The sequence below is a fragment of the Desmodus rotundus genome, chromosome 12 (genome assembly GCF_022682495.2).
Source record: "Desmodus rotundus isolate HL8 chromosome 12, HLdesRot8A.1, whole genome shotgun sequence".
In the NCBI taxonomy this organism is placed as follows: Eukaryota; Metazoa; Chordata; class Mammalia; order Chiroptera; family Phyllostomidae; genus Desmodus; species Desmodus rotundus.
This window is the reverse complement of record NC_071398.1, coordinates 91,659,086-91,676,557: the sequence shown is the minus strand read 5'-3', so window position 1 is coordinate 91,676,557 and position 17,472 is coordinate 91,659,086. Positions and strand designations below refer to the sequence as shown.

At 39.0% G+C, this 17,472-nt stretch overlaps 1 protein-coding gene across 2 annotated transcripts in view; it reads left to right on the top strand.

Moving 5' to 3' along the window:
- XPR1 (xenotropic and polytropic retrovirus receptor 1) overlaps positions 1–10,834 on the top strand; it is a 135,962-nt gene extending 125,128 nt beyond the window's left edge. The window contains exons 14-16 of one of the 2 annotated variants that reach the window (XR_011650689.1): positions 2,321–2,542; positions 5,530–8,475; positions 8,851–10,834. Coding sequence is in view for 1 of the 2 variants with exons in the window: in XM_024552933.4 (XP_024408701.1) it covers positions 2,321–2,542; positions 5,530–5,590 (283 nt within the window). In the remaining variant the exon portion in view is untranslated. Of the gene's footprint in view, positions 1–2,320; positions 2,543–5,529 lie in introns of both variants that reach the window. The other variant, XM_024552933.4, reaches the window with a different exon arrangement.
- The last annotated feature ends 6,638 nt before the right edge of the window (positions 10,835–17,472 follow it).

The following is a 17,472-nucleotide window of genomic DNA, read 5'->3' as shown; positions in this document are numbered from 1 at the left end:
ACACTTTAATATGTGTGTTATGCTTGAACTTAAATACTTATTTAAAAACAAAGCCTCCCGACAGAAAGGGTTATCTCAAAAAAAGTGGTGGTTCAGTTGACAGCTGACTTCTCATCAGCAACAGTGAAAGTCAGGAGTCATTAAAATGATATTATCGGTATGCTGAAAGAAAATGCTGCCCATCTGGAACACTCTACTGAGTGAAAATATGTTTCACAAATGGAGGTGAAATAAAGATGTTTTCAGACCAGGCATATAACATTCCTCTGCATCAGGATGGGTACATTTAGCAGGATGACCTGATAAAATAAGGTAGAACCTAGAAACAAAAATAAACCGGACAGATAAAGATAGAATCTAGAAATGGTGTATTTGTGGTTGTCTGTGCTCCCTCTAAACCACTTGTCAACCCTTCTCCTTCCAGACTCTTCGTCACCACCAGGCCCTCCCCACCCACTTAATTCTCTTTCGTGTATGCTGCTTTATAGATTAAGGTTTTTTAGTTAAAAAAATCTCAATTACTTTTTCATTCTTGATTATGTTATTTCTTTAAAAAAAATTTTACGTAACACTATCAGATGTTCTATCACCCATTTAAAACAAAAGCAAAAAACCTCCCCTGAATCTACTTTCCTCCTCCAACTAGCACCCATGTTTTGCTCTCCTTTGCAACAAAGTAAGAGATGTCTGTGCTTGCTTGTTTCCATTCTTTTACTCTGCCCCCATCTCCCTTTAATTCAACTCAAGTGTTTTTCCCAATGCTCAATACTAAATCACTTTTAATAATCTATAATAATATCAAACACTCATGTATTGCCTATGTGCCTGGCACAGTTCCAAGCCCTTTACATGTATTAACTTACTGAACGCTTACAAGAGTCTTGTGAAGTAGGTAGTTACTGTCCTATTTTATTGGCGACACTGGAGCATAGGTTAAGGAACTCATCTGAGGTTATTATACCTAGTAAGTGGTGGAACCATGATTCGAATCTAGACGGTCTCCCAGAATCTATGCTCCTGGATCATACGGCCCCTCTACTTTGCTACATTAAGTTCTCAACTTGTTTTACCCCACAGCAAAGCACTTTCCTCACTTGATTTTTTAAAAAACACAATTCTGTCTCAGTAACTATTCCCTCTCTACTCCCTCACTGATTCTACCCCTTCCTCTGCCATCATCTCTCCTCCACTTACATTATTCCTAAACCCAGGACTTGAAATACTGCCTTTTTGTTGTCTCCAGCCCTGACTCGCCCTTGAACTGCAGACTCATGTCCACCCAGCTACTGAATTCCCCCCCCCCTTGAATATCTAATGGTTCTAGCCTAATAGGAACAACCCAGATCTTTAGTAAATGGTGTCACCATATCCTGAGACCAAAACCCGAGACCATTCACATCCCAGAAAGTCCTGTGGCTCCATCTTCATAAATAAATCCTTAGTCTGCCTATTTCTCATCATCTCTGTCACCACTGCCTTCGTCAAACTTTCCATCTCTTCCCTGGACTACTGCAACAGCTTAGACTTCCTTCAGCTGTTCTTGCCTCCCTCTCATCTGTTCACAGTGCAGCAAACAGAGTGATCTTTTCAACACAAATCACATCATTCTTCTGCTCAGAACTCACCTTGTTTTCCATTACACGTAAAATCTAAACTCTTTACTATGGCATTAAGGCCCTCCGTGGACCAGGCTCTTTTCTACCTCGCCCTCTTCATCTCCTGCCATTTTAGCCTCCCTATTCAGCCCTGCTGACCGCCTCCTGTTGTTTCAGGACACCAAATGCCTTTCCAACTTGGGGCCTTGTACTCGCTGTTCTGTCTGCCTAGGACATATCCTTGAGCATTTTACATGACTGGCTTCCTTGCATCATTCAATTTCTGCTAGATGCCATGTCTCTTCAGAGAAGCATACTCTATCCCCTTGCCCTGCTTTGTTTTCTTTAGCACACTTACCATTAACTGACTGCTTATTATGTCTTTGCCACTAGAAATCATACCTCATTGGGACAGAGGCTTGGTCTGTCTCGTTCAGTGCCTTTTCCTGTCATGTTGTAGACACCCAATAAATACACGTTCAGTAAACTGAAAGGATGACTACGATGAAACTGCATTCCATGAGTCCCTTCCCTTTGCCTACTTCATTCTTGTTCCCCTACCCCCTTGCCACGCCATCTTTTCCTAATTTAGTTTAATATTCCAGCCCTCACTTCCTTGTTTTTGCTTCTGTGTGTGGAAACATGATCTACAGGAAGGTTTACAGGTTACAGTAGTACGTTCGTATTTTATAAGTAACTTGCCTACTCTATTCCATTTTGCTAAGGCGATTTGTGTGGAACTTCTTCCGCTTGGAGAACGAACATCTGAATAACTGTGGTGAATTCCGTGCTGTGCGGGACATCTCTGTGGCCCCTCTGAATGCTGATGATCAGACACTTCTAGAACAGATGATGGACCAGGAGGACGGAGTTCGGAACCGCCAGAAGAACCGACTGTGGAAGAACAGCCAGAGCATATCCCTGCGCCGGCCTCACCTCACTTCTCAGTATGTACGGCTTCCGCTTCTGTGAGATGAATTTCATTCCAGTTTTAATGCACTGGAGCTAAGATGCTGTCAGGGTGAACCAAATGAAATGGCTGGCGATCATTTTTCACCTGCAAAAACCAGCAGTAACAATAATTTCATGTGATCCAACCTGTGGAATGTCTTAATGAGCACACAGAGTAAAACGACATTAATACGTTAATTAATGACCACTGACTTAGTGTTACAAGTACAATGGGGAAAATTGGTTGGAGAATAATTATTTGACTCTTCAGTATACTTTGTATACAAGTAATTTTCAAGTTACAAACTATAGGAATCTTGGCTCTGCCACTTGCCATCTATGTAACCTCCACCACAGAACTTAATTTCTGTATATTAGCCCCCAGCTGTTAATTGGGATTGGTATGGTCCCTGTTCTTAGGGTGGTTAAGTGGATTGAATTTGTCGTGATGTGAATTTAGACCAGTTTCCTCACAGAAAAGAGCTGAGTAAGTATGTATAAGCTATTTTAATTTTTTTCCTAAATACTTGCAGTAGTATTTTTTATCAGTCATTGACTTTATATGTTCCTAAAAATAACAATAAATGTAGGATATAATGTGGCTACATTTGAAATTTAGAGATAGTATGTATCACAGTGGATTGGAATGAAAGAGAAGCCTTAAAGTTGAGCATGAGCAGCTTTCTAAAGGATAAGGGGATGTTTGAACAGGCCAGAGGCACGGTAAAGACAGAAGGGTGGAAATGAGGGGCAGAAAGAAAAGCCATGTGACTAGAACTATAGTTAGAAAATGTAGCTGAATAGATGAAGTATGATTGTAAAATGCTGAAAAGTACAAGCTTGATCATTTAGGCAGGAAGGAGTCACAGAGAATCTTTTCATAGAAGAATGAAAGTAGTATTTTTGTAGGATTTAATGGTGCTGCAATATATACTTTTCAGTATTTTTAAGTATGGGACAACAAGGACTTGGATTAGAATGCTTACAATAGGACTAAAAGGAATATAAGGAAGTAGAAAATAAGAGGTGATAATGATAACGTAGAGAGGAACAGAGTATAAATTTCCCAAGTTTCAGATAGAATTTGGAAATTCTCTGAAGAAGGTAGAAAAAGAAAGAGCAAGGAACTAAGCCTTAGGGAACAAACACAAGCAAGAAAAAAAAAATAAAGGGGAAGAAAAGGAATGGTCAAAGGTTAGTAGGAAGAACTTCAAAACATAAAGCATGATATTATAGCAAGGAAGCAGGAGAGGGTATGAGAACTGGTGGGGTCAGCAGATAAATGCCACAAAGGGCTGAAGACAATACTGTAGGTGGTTATCTCCTTGAGCTCCTAAATTTGAAAATCTAATCTTTGTTAGTTGCCAGTAGAGGGCAACCTAAACACACTCTTTGGTTTCCAAAACAAGGACGCTCTTTGGCAGTAGATTATGTTCAATTTCAGGTGTTCATGGAAAAACACTGGAATACTAAGTTGAGACCAGAGGAAGATGTTTAGAACAGTGGAGCAGGTTATGTGCAAGGAGAGAACAGGGGATCTAAAATAAGATCTGGATTTGAGTATTTTGCGACTCATACAACCTTTAACACGTCCTTAACCTTTTTGAATGTCAGTTTCCACCCCTGTCAAGCAGGAATAATAATACCTACTTCACCAGATTCCACTTTCACCTCATGGGGCTCATAAATTACAGATTATTTTAATAATATTATCTAATCCCTTTTTTAATGTTGTTCTTTTTCTTTTTAAAGATTTACTTATTTTTACACAGAGGGGAAGGGAGGGAGAAAGAGGAGAGTAACATCAATGTGTGGTTGCCTCTCACATGGCCCCCACTGGGGACCCGGCCTGCAACCCAGGCATGTGCCCTGACTGGGAATCGAACCTGCGACTCCTTGGTTTGCAGGCTGGTGTTCAGTCCACTAAGCCACGCCCAGCCAGGGCTAATTCCATTTTTTATTAAATGAAGGAATCTCTTCCACAGCATCCTGAAGAGATGGTCATCTTAGGCTGCTTGATAATCATCAGTGATAATGAAGCTTATAAGTACATGAGGCATGTGATCTTATTGTTGGATGGTCACCATGGTAGACAGCTTATGTGGGGCTGAGATATGTTTCACTATAACTTCAACCATTTGATCCTAGTTGGGCTCTTTAAAATAACAGTCTCTGCCCTGGCTGGTGTGGCTCTGTGGATTCAGTGCCGGGTCACTGGTTTGATTCCGGGTCAGGGCACATGCCTGCGTTGCAGGACAGGTCCTCAATTGTGTAGGTGCAAGAGGCAACCATACATTGATGTTTCTATCCCTCTCTTTCTCCCTCCTTTCCCCGCTCTCTAAAAATAAATAAAGTCTTAAAAAAAAAAAAGATAATAGTCTCCTCCCTCTTCTACATCATACTCGTCACCTGTTTGAAGACACCTGCCATGCCTCTCCTTAGGTCTTATCTTCTACAGCCTCACTAACTCTCCTGGTTTTTCACTGTGCCTCGAATGGCATTTCTGCCCTCCTCATCAGAATTCTTTATATGTGTTGAATGCTTTACTGATGCCTTTTACATCCATTTTCTTACTTGATATTCATACCATCCCCATGAGGTAAGAGTAGTATTATGTGTAATAAGTACTGTTATTACTGCTTCACAGAGATGCAAATTGGCACTCAGAGAGGTTAAATAGATACGTCGTAAAATCAAAGTCAGTACTCAAACTCAGATCTCCTTGTTCCAAAACACTACTGTCTCTGTTTCATATGACTTGCTGTTATTGTTCTTACTACCTTCCTCTGGTTGCAATCTAGTTTCTTAGTGTTTTCCTAATAATACCTTAAATTGAGTTTGAAACTCCAGGAATAGTCCATCTGGTGCAGTACGTAGCCCCTGTCTGGTAAGATTGGAAATGGACCTGATGCTGTGGATGTGTTTGTATTTTGGTAATGGACTAAGTGCTCTATTTTGCTCTTTTTCCCCTTACTACCACTAGATCCAAGACTCGTGACACTAAGGTATTGATAGAAGACACAGATGATGAAGCTAACACTTGAATCCTCTGAAGTCTAGATTAACACCCTTGGTTTTCCTACTCTACAATTCTTTCCTCGACCAACGCAACCTCCAGCACCTTTCCAGCCGAAAACAGGAGCAGACACGTGACATACTTTCCGAGCTCTTCCAGATCGGATCCTATGGACTCCAAACAAGCTCACTGTGTTTCTTTTCTTTAGGTTTAATTTTCATTTTCTATTTTTAAAACAAATATTTACTTCATTTTGCCAATCAGAGGACACTTTAAGGAACAAAAACAGTATCTTATGGATCGTTTACAACCACAAGGACACAGATACCTATCAGGATGAAGAACAGGCATTGCAAGGACCCTCTGCTGGGGCGGTACTGAGATACTTTGGCTTCTGCTTGGCCCGGTTTTGACTGGTTGAAACCGGACATGATTTTTAAATTTTTTGTCAGTGTATGTGGAGAATTTTTTCCTTTTCTTCATACCCAGTGCAAAAGCATTGGCCGCACTTGCAGGAAAAGTGCAACTTAGAGCAGTACCTTCATTCATGAAGCTACTTTTTAATTTGATGTAACTTTTCTTATTTGGGGGCGGGTTGCTGGGTGGGTGGGAAATACGATGTATTTGTTACATATAGTTTTCTCATTATTTATGAAACTTAACCATAAAAGAATGCTATAACTCCTGTGCAATGAAGGTGATAACAGTGAAAGAAGACGGGGAAACTGATGTTGGACAGCGTTTATGAGGGTTTAGTCCACAATACCTCTTTCATGAGACAACTTGCACCCGTTTGAGCTTTTCTTTTCTTTCTTTTTAATTTTAAGCCAAAGTTTTATTACTGATTTCTTAAGTTGCTGCTGCTTTAGAATTCTGAGCTTGTCTCTAGTAACAAAGCATCCACATACTTTCACACAGCCAGTTGAAATGTATTTTAAGAGGTCTGATACCTTTTGTTCCTGTAAGGGGCAGGTGTGGAATACATATGTATTCCAACCATAACAACTAAAAGTTATGCCTTGTTAAGCTTCAGTACGTAGAGTAATTGAAATATAACCTTTACTAATTCTGAATTAGAGGACAAAGCTATTTCAGAGACTCTACACCCGCATTGGATAGCTTTTCTTCTGGGCTTACTTCCCTTAGCCAGAATGTGATCAAGTTAAGTCTGTCTTGGGGAAACCATGTTTCTGAGAGCATAGAACAAACTAGCTTTCCTCTTTCACATTACACTGATAAAACAGGCCTTGGCAGCTATTTCTCCCCACAGTTTTAAAGGATAAACATTGGATTTCATGCCGTCCTATCATACAAAACCTGCTTTTAAAATTTTCAGGGTCTAAGCTTGGTCATACACAAAAAGTTTATTTCTGAGACATTTCAGACTATCATGGTCTGTACACAATGCCCATTTTCACTTTTTTGTCTAATTTCTTTCCTGTGTTCCTAACCCTAACCCAAATAAGCCTCAAAACTTTAAGGGATTGTACTTTCTTGAATGTGGTTGGCATTAAATTTAGCATTTCACTATTTAACAAAATTAATATAAATACCGAGAAAAGTAAGTAAAATATGTTTTAATCTTTCCTTCCCCCAGATCTAGATAAAGATTCTCAAGTGGACATCAGTGGATTTGTGAAATTAAATTACTTCTGTCATTTTCAGCTTAATTTTAGACAAAGGAACAAAAGAGTAGAAGGGCAGCTGTTATCATTTACTTAGTCTTAAAAACAAATGGTTACTGCCCCTTAATACACCCTTTTACCATCAGCTCTTCCCCCACGCATCACAAGTTTCTACTCATCCCAGTCATAATTCAGGAGATTATAGTACAGTTACTCTTACTACCAAAATTCTGTCAATTAACGGACAAATAGTTTGGTTTTTTTTTTTTTAAGGAATTTCTCCCATCTTTATTCTGAAAAGCTTCCACAATGTTCTGTTTCTGAATAGGGTTTTTTTTTTTTTTTCCTGAGAAATCATACAACTTTTTGGCTTTCATTGCTTTGCTTTTTGTGTGTGTATTTCACCAAGCATGTCCCTTGTCCCAAAACTGAAGAGGAAATGTTTAATTACTGAGTCTTATTTTTTAGTTTAAATAAATCAAATCATTTATAATAATCAGTGGTAAAAAGTTATTGCCCTTTATAGATTAAAGGTTTGCATTATTTATACTTGAGATTTTTTTCCTAACTATTGTTTTTGTACTTTAAAACTATGGGGGAAATAATACTGGTCTGTCAAGAAGTAGCAGTTAGTTATTACTGAGTTATATAAATAAGTCTGGTGGACCAGTAATTTCTTATACAAATAAAATTGATGGTACTAATGTGTATCCAGAGCAATTTGAATGATCAACTTCATTCTTTATTAGTAAACCTATATAATAACACATAAAATCTTACAGTTGACTTCTGGCATATGAACTAAGTGTGTCCTATGGCCAATCTGGTCTGTCTTCAACTGTTACGATTCTGGGCCCTAAACAGTATTATTTATTCATAGGTAATATAATGTTAGAATGGATTTCTTTTCTGGTGTATTTGTCCTATTAGCATAGTCTATTCAAAAATGATAAGGCTTATGTAACTTTCAGCTTACCATGACAGACACTTAAATATGTATTTAAACACACACACAGCTTGATGTTCCTTCGAAAGCTGTAAAGAGAAAAGAGGGCTTTTCCTCATCAGGAGGAAATAGTTTAGGAGCCAGAACATACATTTAATTTTCTTCCTCCAAAAAAAGGCAGCATGCATTTTTCTCTCCTAAATGTTTTATGTCCTAGCAGTTGCGAATGCTATGGCCTACCTAAAATTTTACTGGAGACTCCTGTGCACTGAAACGCTCAATAGGACTCTTAGGAAACGAATATCACAGAGTCACTTGAAAGGAACAGCGATCTAACCAAAGGTAAAGCCCCATCTAATTTTAGGTTTAGAAAATCTAATTGTATTGTATTTGAGAATTACACAATTTCCTATAGTTAAGATACGCCCCAAAGGAATGTAAAGGAAGTATAAACAAAAGAGTAAAGTTCATTTTTCATTTTATGATAGTGTGGAAAGCATTGACGTGTGTAGAGAAACTAGAACACAAAGTGGCTTATTTTCTATGCACAAATGTGCGCCTATATTTAAGGCTGCCTATACCATTAAAATGGAATAATTGATGATTTCCTATCATACAGAGAGACAACAAAATAATCAAAGATTAATTAGGTTATTAATTAGGTTGTTTTTAAGATTGGAAAGAAGTTGAAAACCCATGTGCAACTTTCTTTTCCAGCATCTACCATTTTTCTCCCTAAGAAAGTGCTTCCGATTCAGAAGCAGTGATGTGAGAGGATGCCAGCCACCTCAGCAGTAACCTATATGGACTCTTAAAGAAGGAAAATGGGACCCAGCCCCTAGGATCCATGGCTTCCCAATATTCTCAACATGAGAGTTCTAAGAAACTGAGATTTTACTAGAAGTAAAATACACTATGGTTTGACCGAAGTACATTCATGATAACTAGAGAAAGCAGTTCATCCTTTCTTATCAGGTAAATTCATGCAAATTAAGAATCAAAGAAAGTAATCTATTACTGAATCATACAGGCATTAGTTGAAGAGAAATCAAATAATTGTGGCGATGGCAGAGAAGAGAGAGAGGATGTTAGAACTTGGAAGCAGATGCAGGGCAGTTAGGAAGGTCTGTGAGCCCCATGGCATAGAGGTGATGCCTTGCTGTCTCTTCCTTCAGTGGTTTTGTAGCTGGTAGAGACCTGCCTTTATTTCCCTGCCATCTTTTTCCATTACTTTGCATTATTCAGGAAATAGTTCTTTATGCCAAATGTAATTTTCTAAGTAATGACTAGAGAAATTTCTTAGTCTAAGGAAAATAATTTAGAAAATAACCCTATCCATGGCATTATTTTATTCAAAAACTTAGAATTCTCTGAAGTTATTGCACTTTATTTGGTAAACAAATTTCAAGTTATTTTCTTTAATAGATTGCATAAAATTTGCCTTTCTTAAAAAGTTAGTACTTCTTGCTATATAACATTTAAATAATTTAAATTAAGATAGCTTCTCAGATTTAAAAAATAATCATGTTGGATCTATGGCTTTCTCAACTACAAAATCACCAGGCTTTTCCCTAACCTAAGTAAAAAGCCAATATCATTACATATAAGATCTATAGTCGCTAGGTTAAGACAATAAAAGTTCTGGTAGAACTTCAGAAAAAGTCAGGTGAAGGGCAAATCAAATTTATCAGCTTAGTTCATTTCCTGTTTATGATGCATCTAAATTTTATTTTTGGCTCGTGATGATAAGCTGAAGCAAAGGGAGTTAAGGTATGAGATTTTATAAAGTACTTGAACATACATTTCTGCATTTCAGTTATCAGTGATAGTAAATCTTAAATGCTAACTTACTGCATTGAATTTCAATCTATACAATGTCAGAGCACAGTGGTAATAGGGGATAGAGTTGATTATATTAGAGCATAAGAAATTTGTGCTGATCAGTGCTACAAAACTCATAACTTAACTAGCATTAAACCACATTCCACACTCCAATTATGAAAAAGTAAAAGCATCTTCTTAGATTTAGAAGAGCTTAATTTGAGCGCTCTGAGAAGTTTGCCTAGGATTGGAGAGGAACCAATGGCTCATAATGCCTTTCTTGTATGAATAGGCAAAACTCTTCTGTTGAGTTGCCCCTTAAAATAGCCTTGCAGAATGCATTAGCTTACCATGGAAGAGGAAGGGAGAGGGACAAGATGAGAGTTTCCCCTGAAGAGGATCAGTATAGTAATTCTCATCTAATGTATGTTTCCTTTAGCAGACCTTTGGTTTATTTTAGTAAATCAAAACCTTCAGTTTTTTGTATGGTGCCATCAACCTAAGAAGGACAATCAAATAACCAATTGTTTGCCTTTGATCAGTGTGTCTGCTAATTACACAGTCTCATCTGTATACCTTCAACCCAGTTACTTGACTGAACTTCCACCATATTACCTTAGTTCTTCCTACACCCTTTCCTCTGTACCACCACCAATCAGAAGGAAGACTTACTACGAGAAAGATGTGGACTTCTAAGAAAGAGCAAGGATTCCGTCTCACTAGCCCTTTATCATGATCTCTGAAGTTCCTATCCACACTCCCCTGACTGTCCTATAGCAACACCAGCATGGTGGGAATAATCAGAAAGATTGTGGGGAATTTCAAAAGAGTGATTGATCGTGACATTGTTACTGTTTTGAACTATAAAATGTGAGCCACTCAGCGTTTTCAAAAAGAGCAGAACTCTTAAGCTTGATCACATTGCGAAGATTAATTTCTTGCTATTTTCCAGATTAGCACAGAAGCTTGTATCAATGAAGAGTATTTAGGAGGGAAGTAGGGTGTAAAATGTATCTGTTTTTTTCAAACCCTCTTCCTCTACTCATGTTTCCTTTCACCCCCTACCACATTGTGTTGGTCAAATGATACTATTCTATGAAACCCTGAGCTGTAGTTGTCAAAAGTAACTATGGAATGTGATTAGTCCTCTGTGGGTGCTTCTTTCCCTCTTTTTTTCTCTCTTGCTTTCTTTCTTACTCTCTCTACTCTGGTAAATGGAAAAGGTGACGTCAAAGAATTGATGCTTGCTTGGACTCATGTTGTATCTGTGACTATGCTATTAGCTGTCTCCTTTTTCCTTCTTATATGGGTAGAATTCTTATGAAGTGTGGAGTTCCCTTCTTGATAAGTAGGTTAAATGCACACTGTGGTACTGTTTTATAGTTTCTAGATGGTTGTATAAAGCAAAAAGTTAATGTGGTTATGTGTTTTTAAAAGAAAACAAGTGATTGGTTTTAAAACTCTGTCCTTTTTTTCATTATTACAAGCTCTCTCTGTTTTCCAACAGTTTGCTGACTCCTTTGTCACTGGCAAATGGTTTGTGATTGTGTTTTTCTCTCTGGGTTTCTTTAATTCCTGAACATGCTTCTGCTTAGGACTAAATTTTAAAAGGGTTTAGGTCAAACAGACTTCAAGAGTGGAAAAAGTTTAACTTTTATTAAGTTAAAAAATAATCTTAAATGACTTTTTTTTCTTTAGGTAATATATGAATTGTGACTTTAAACTAATGGGATTGATGCAACAGGTCATTTTTGTATTTGATTTTGTTTTACTCACACAAAGAATCTCAAGTATTAGGTGAAATATGTTACATTGTATTTTGGGGAGCTGGATGCCTTTTATCACTACATAGCCATGCCCTGTGTGGGAATATAGAACTTTCTGTAGAATTCCTGGATTAGTTATCACTCCTTATGTATGTCTGTCTAGGAAAAAATTTTAAATTAACTAACCCTAAGATGAATATATTCAAAATGCAAAAAGAAAATCATTTTATTGGCTAAAGCATAAAAGCATTTTTATTTTAATACCACAAGCTCTGTTCTTACTCTATTTCTATGTAGGCTAAATCAGAATGTGATAGTGTGGAGTTTCCAGATTAAATTCAAGATAAGTTGTGAGTATATATGAATCACTAGATACTTAACACCCCTTCCTGTAATCTGATAATAATACATACTCAGCATTTGTATGCATATAGTATTTTACACTTTTTTGAACATATAGCATCTCAGATACATGGGTTAACAGTTATCTCAATTTGTAGATAAAAGGACAAAGAGCTAGACCAGCTGAGGGTACAATCCCAGGTGATTTTCCAGAGGCCACTCTTCACCTGTCTCAGACGTGTCCAGAACCTTCAGACTGTGTTTAGTGACTTGTATCTTTATGTGGACAATTTCGATTAGATCTTTTTTCTAAGTTTATGAGAATAATGATGACCAATTTTACACTTTCTGATTTACTGCTTTTTCTAGTTTCCCACCTCTTCCTAAGAAAATTAATAAGTTTTTGAATTTTAAAAATTAATTTAGTATGTACTTATTGAGTTCCTATCATTAGAGTTTTATGGGATCAAGCAGGGAAAGGCGGTAACATTATTTCTAGACTACTTATCTGAAAGCACTGCCAAAAAGGCCAGACTGTCTTGTTACTAGATATCCGCTCCAGGGTAAGCTGAGTTTCCTCAAGTTAGAGATTCCTCTTCACCCCTTTCCTAGGCAGATGATACTCGGGGTTTTTAATTCATCCTCTTAAAAATAAAAGTATCAGATCTGTCAAGACTTATTTCTTCAGAACTGCATAGTGCCAAAAACCTGTTCTTATAATTCACTTAAAATTTACTTACTAGGAATGTGTTATCTGAATGGATGTACTTTTTTAACAACTCGGGACAAATTCCCACCTAGGAAACACTTAAATGTTATAATTAAGTAACACATTAGCCTCAAAGTTCAACTAGTGTTTATCTTTATAAAATGAAGTTTTCCCCCAACTATTAATATATTTTTATATTGACTGCATAGCTGAATGAGAATGAGGGTGATAGAGCATTCTCCCTTGCTCCAACTCGGGCAGCCCCGTGGCTCCTTTTCTGCATAAGTGAATAGCATAACCAACGTTCATGTATGACTTGGGCAGTAGGTTTACTATGCTATTTTACTTTGTTATAAAGTAGAATATTCCCTGACTGATGTGGCTCACTTGGTTGGAACATCATCCCACAAAGCAAAGGGTCGTAGGTTTGATTCCCGGTCAGGGCCCATTCCTGGGTAGCGAGTTTGGTCCCGTCAGGGCACATACGAGAAGCAACTGATCAATGCTTCTCTCTCCCTCTCTGTTTCTCCCTCCCCCTCTCTCAAAATAAATAAATAAAAATCTTTTAAAATAAAATGAAGTAGAATGTAAGTTTATAGGGTAAGGAAAAAACAAGTAACCCAAGAGAAACAGGCACGTAACAGAATCCAGGAGAAGCTAATTAATTTGAATTCCCCAATCCTTTGCCACTTTACTAAATTTGAAAAGTAGTATTTATTGTGCAAAGTAAACAGAAATGTGCTTATTTGTGGCTCTTAAACACTGCCTTCTGACCAGATTAGTCAGTAAAATTAAAAATTTCAGTTAATCAAGAGCTTTTGTGTTCCTTCTATGAGGAAGTACTAAAGGTAGGTCAACTATCAGTTTGCCAAAGATTATTCCTGTCAACTATTGGATTTAGACATATTTTTCTGAACTTACATAGATTCTTTAGAAAACTTTAAGCCCCTCCCTGGCAGCCCTAGTCAAAAGCCTCACTGGGGAGGGTGTGTGCCCTGCTGCAGGTGATCGTGCCCATGAAGACATACCCTGGTTTCCTTGTGGGGCGGTGCCGCAGTCTTGGCTAGTCTGGAGCGCTAGTAGTAACACAAGTCAGCAAAGAAGAGACATTGTTTTCCATGTGTGCTTTATTGTCACCAGGAAGTCACACGAAATCATATTTACTAAAATGTTTTGAACTTTTAGTAGTAGGGGCTTAATAAATATTTGTTCAACTAAAAGGTAACTTCTAGGTAGTATTAGTAGATGAGCTGCTGAGTAAAGTTAGGAGGTAGTTGGCCTTTTAGATTGACTGCGCAGAGGCTGTGCCTCTTAAGAATGCTCACTTACTGGCCATCTGGTCAGTCTCCTCATTTTGATCCTGTGTGAAAACTTCATTCTGGTGCTTCCATCCTGTGGACGTTCTACTCTGACCCCCAAGAACAGACCAGGTTCCTCCAGGGCAGAGCAGTCTGCTCACCCTCATTGCCTGCCACAGGCAAGGCAAATCAGTGTACGTTGTGTAGTGTTCACTGCTTTCAAAAGCTGTGCTTGGTCAAGATCAGAATGTAATAACTTTTAAAGAAAATTAGAGAACACCTTCCTAACACACACACACACACACACACATACACACACACACACAACCATAGGTTCTCCATCAGGCTGGGTCCCACTGACTGCTGCTTTCTGGGAACTTGTCCTCTGTCCCCAGGGAAGACAGCTGGTAGGATTTTTAAAAAAACTAAATAGTGCAACAAATTAGCTCCCTGCATTTCACAGGAGTCCTCTCTCTTGAGCCAACCACCTCCCTTCTCTTCCTTTCAATTGTTAAAATCTTCACTGGTGGTGAATTGGGATGGTATACTGAGGAAGACATGTACATGCAATGTATTAAGCATTTGAGATTTAAAGAGGAGATAGTAGCTATAGAGCAGTGAGATTAGGCTTTTGCTCAGTGCCATTGATGCCAATAAAAGGATAATAAACAGCGGAGCATAAGTATCAGGCAATGGGAAGCTACATGTGGAACCAGAGGACCTCTTTGGTTTTGTATAAAGAAGCTCTCATCCCCTACAGTGGGAAAGAAGAGAAAGTGGGGACCAAGCCCAGGACTCTAGACTAGCAGAATTGCAAAGTCAGTTAAACACCCAATGAAGGCAGATCTGTTAGGCAAGGTCAGAGGCCTGACTGGGAAAACCTGACTCCAGATGCAACATCTAGTTGGATCTCTCCCCACCTCCACCTCTGACACACACACAAAGATTTTTGCTCCCTGTGCCATTGAGAGACATTAAAGAGGCCTGTCTTGTTCAAGAAGACGTGCACCGCTCAGGATCCTCCAGAACTCCACCGGGTACATGCTGGGCCTGCTAAGGAGAATAGGGACTGCACACTAGAGGAGCCACAAGATACTGGTGTGTATCGGCAGGAGCTGGAGGAGATCCTGAGGGTGCTTGAAGGGACCAGAATCTAAGGCTGAATAGAGCAGAGTTTTTGACTTGAAAGTGCTCTCCAAGATACGGAATTCAACTCCCTACCAAGGATTCCAAGAGTTGGAGCAAACTTGCTGCTACTACATGATGCCTAGACATGTGGAAAAGGTAATGGCAGTGACCCAAATCGTACCTCTCGGCTCAAACTAGTAGGAAAAAAAGATGGACACCCAAGAGGCTGAGGGCAGTTGCCCCAATAAAATGTCCCAACCCCTTGCCCAATTTCCAAACCTGAGCCAGTTTGCAGCCCTGGAACCATTAACAAGAACAGTGGCTGGGTCTGCAGGAGGAAAAGCACGGCAATATCAGGGCAAGTATACACAGTAATGATCCCCCTAGATCCTCCCCACAGGGACTTAAAGTTACTTACTCAGGTAACCCGGAAAAGGGAATACCCAGATATTTTGGGGACTGTGGACATAGGGCTTGAGTTGACATTGATGCCCAAAGACTCAAATCGTCTTGGCTCCCATGTAGATTTGAGTCCTGTGGGAGCCAGATAATAAATGTCATCCCGATCAATGTCCAGTTTACAAAGGTCCACAATCTCCATAGACCCACCCTGTGGTCAGTTACTCGGACCTCAAATACATATTTGGCAGTTGGCCAAACCCCCGCATTGCATCCTTAGTCTGCAGAATAAGAGCTACGTTGGGAAAGGCCAAGTGAAAATCTCTCAGATTAACCTTTCCTCTAGGCATAAATGGAGAGAGATGGGAATAGAGATCATTGCCACATTCTATCTGTCTCCTCCTCTCCATCCCTGTTCGTTTGACCAATCCAGTCCCTGGAGAAACTGCATGGATTAGGAAGAGTCACTGCAGATCATTGTAAGCTCAATCAAGTACAACTTCGGTCTCAGGCACAATGCCAAACATGGTATCTTCACTAGATCAGATCAGTACCACCTCAAGTGTATGGTATTTAGCCATCGACTTGGTGAAGGCATTTCAGAGGATCAGAAACAATTCACATTTCCATGGAAATGACAATATACATTAGCAGTTCTGCCCCAAGGCTATATTAAGTCCAAAAAGATCTGGACAAGCTAGATAGCCATAGGACATCACATTGACCCATTACATCAATTACATTATGTTGATTGGGTCAGATAAGCAAGAGGTTGGCTAGCATGCCAGTGACCTTTATAAAATGGGCTCCAGAAGATTGGAGCCTCTCTCCTTGCCTCACAGCTGGCTGCCTTCTCTCTGTGTCCTCAACATGACCTTTTCTCTGTGGGTGCATCAAAATACAATTTTTAAAAGGGTATAATAATGCCTCTCATATAGCTGCAAAATGAACATGTGTCAGATTTGTCATGAATTAATGAGATGATCAGTAAAAGTACAACCTGTTTAAAAGAGAATCCTAAACACACATATATAAGATATCTGGAATGCTGAGAAAAATTTACAAGTAAATGCAAAATCAGCAAAACTGATCAATATTCATGGAGCAATTGCACCAAATACAATTGACAAGTCATTGGAATTACTAACAGTCATTCTACAACGTAGAGAATTGTAAAATACTCAGATAATCTGGAAGGATGCAGTAGAGACAGTACACCCAATAATCCCTTTTTTGATCCACGTTTCCCCCTGCATTTTAATTAACAGCTAACTCTTCTAATTTATTTATTAGGTCACATAATTTTAAAAAACACACAATGAAATGTTTTTGTTCTCAATACCCTAGAGAAAAACGCTTTTCAGCTTTAGCCAGTTCGCTAATGCCAGCAGCCTGGTTTAGGTCCTGGAGCAGATGGAATCCACCTCAGTTCTCTCATTAGTCCTAAGTGGCCCAACTCTTAGCAAGAGATGTTATTAGCAGTATCAGTGTTAGCAAGAGAAAGATCTTTTTGTCTTAGATGCTTCATATGGAAGAATTAGAAAAAGCTAACCCCCTTTTTGGTGACCTGTAGGGATCTACCGACCGTGGTTTTCACCACTTCTCTCCTGGTGCCAGAGCCAACTCTCCTGGGCTCAGCTCCCAAGGCTACTGCAATGTAGGGCTGACCTTGGGAGAGAGCCCAAGCGGAGGAAAGGGAGTAGGAAACTAGAGAGGTGATTCTGAGTGAGTAGCATCTCAGAGGGCAAACAGCCATCAACCACACAGCACCGTTCCAGCTGTGGCTGAGCTCAAGTGCTTGAAAACCCTCAGGCACTGGTACTCCCAAAAGGTTTTCTAAGAAGTTGTATAGAGTCGACTTTGGCCTGAGGACTCT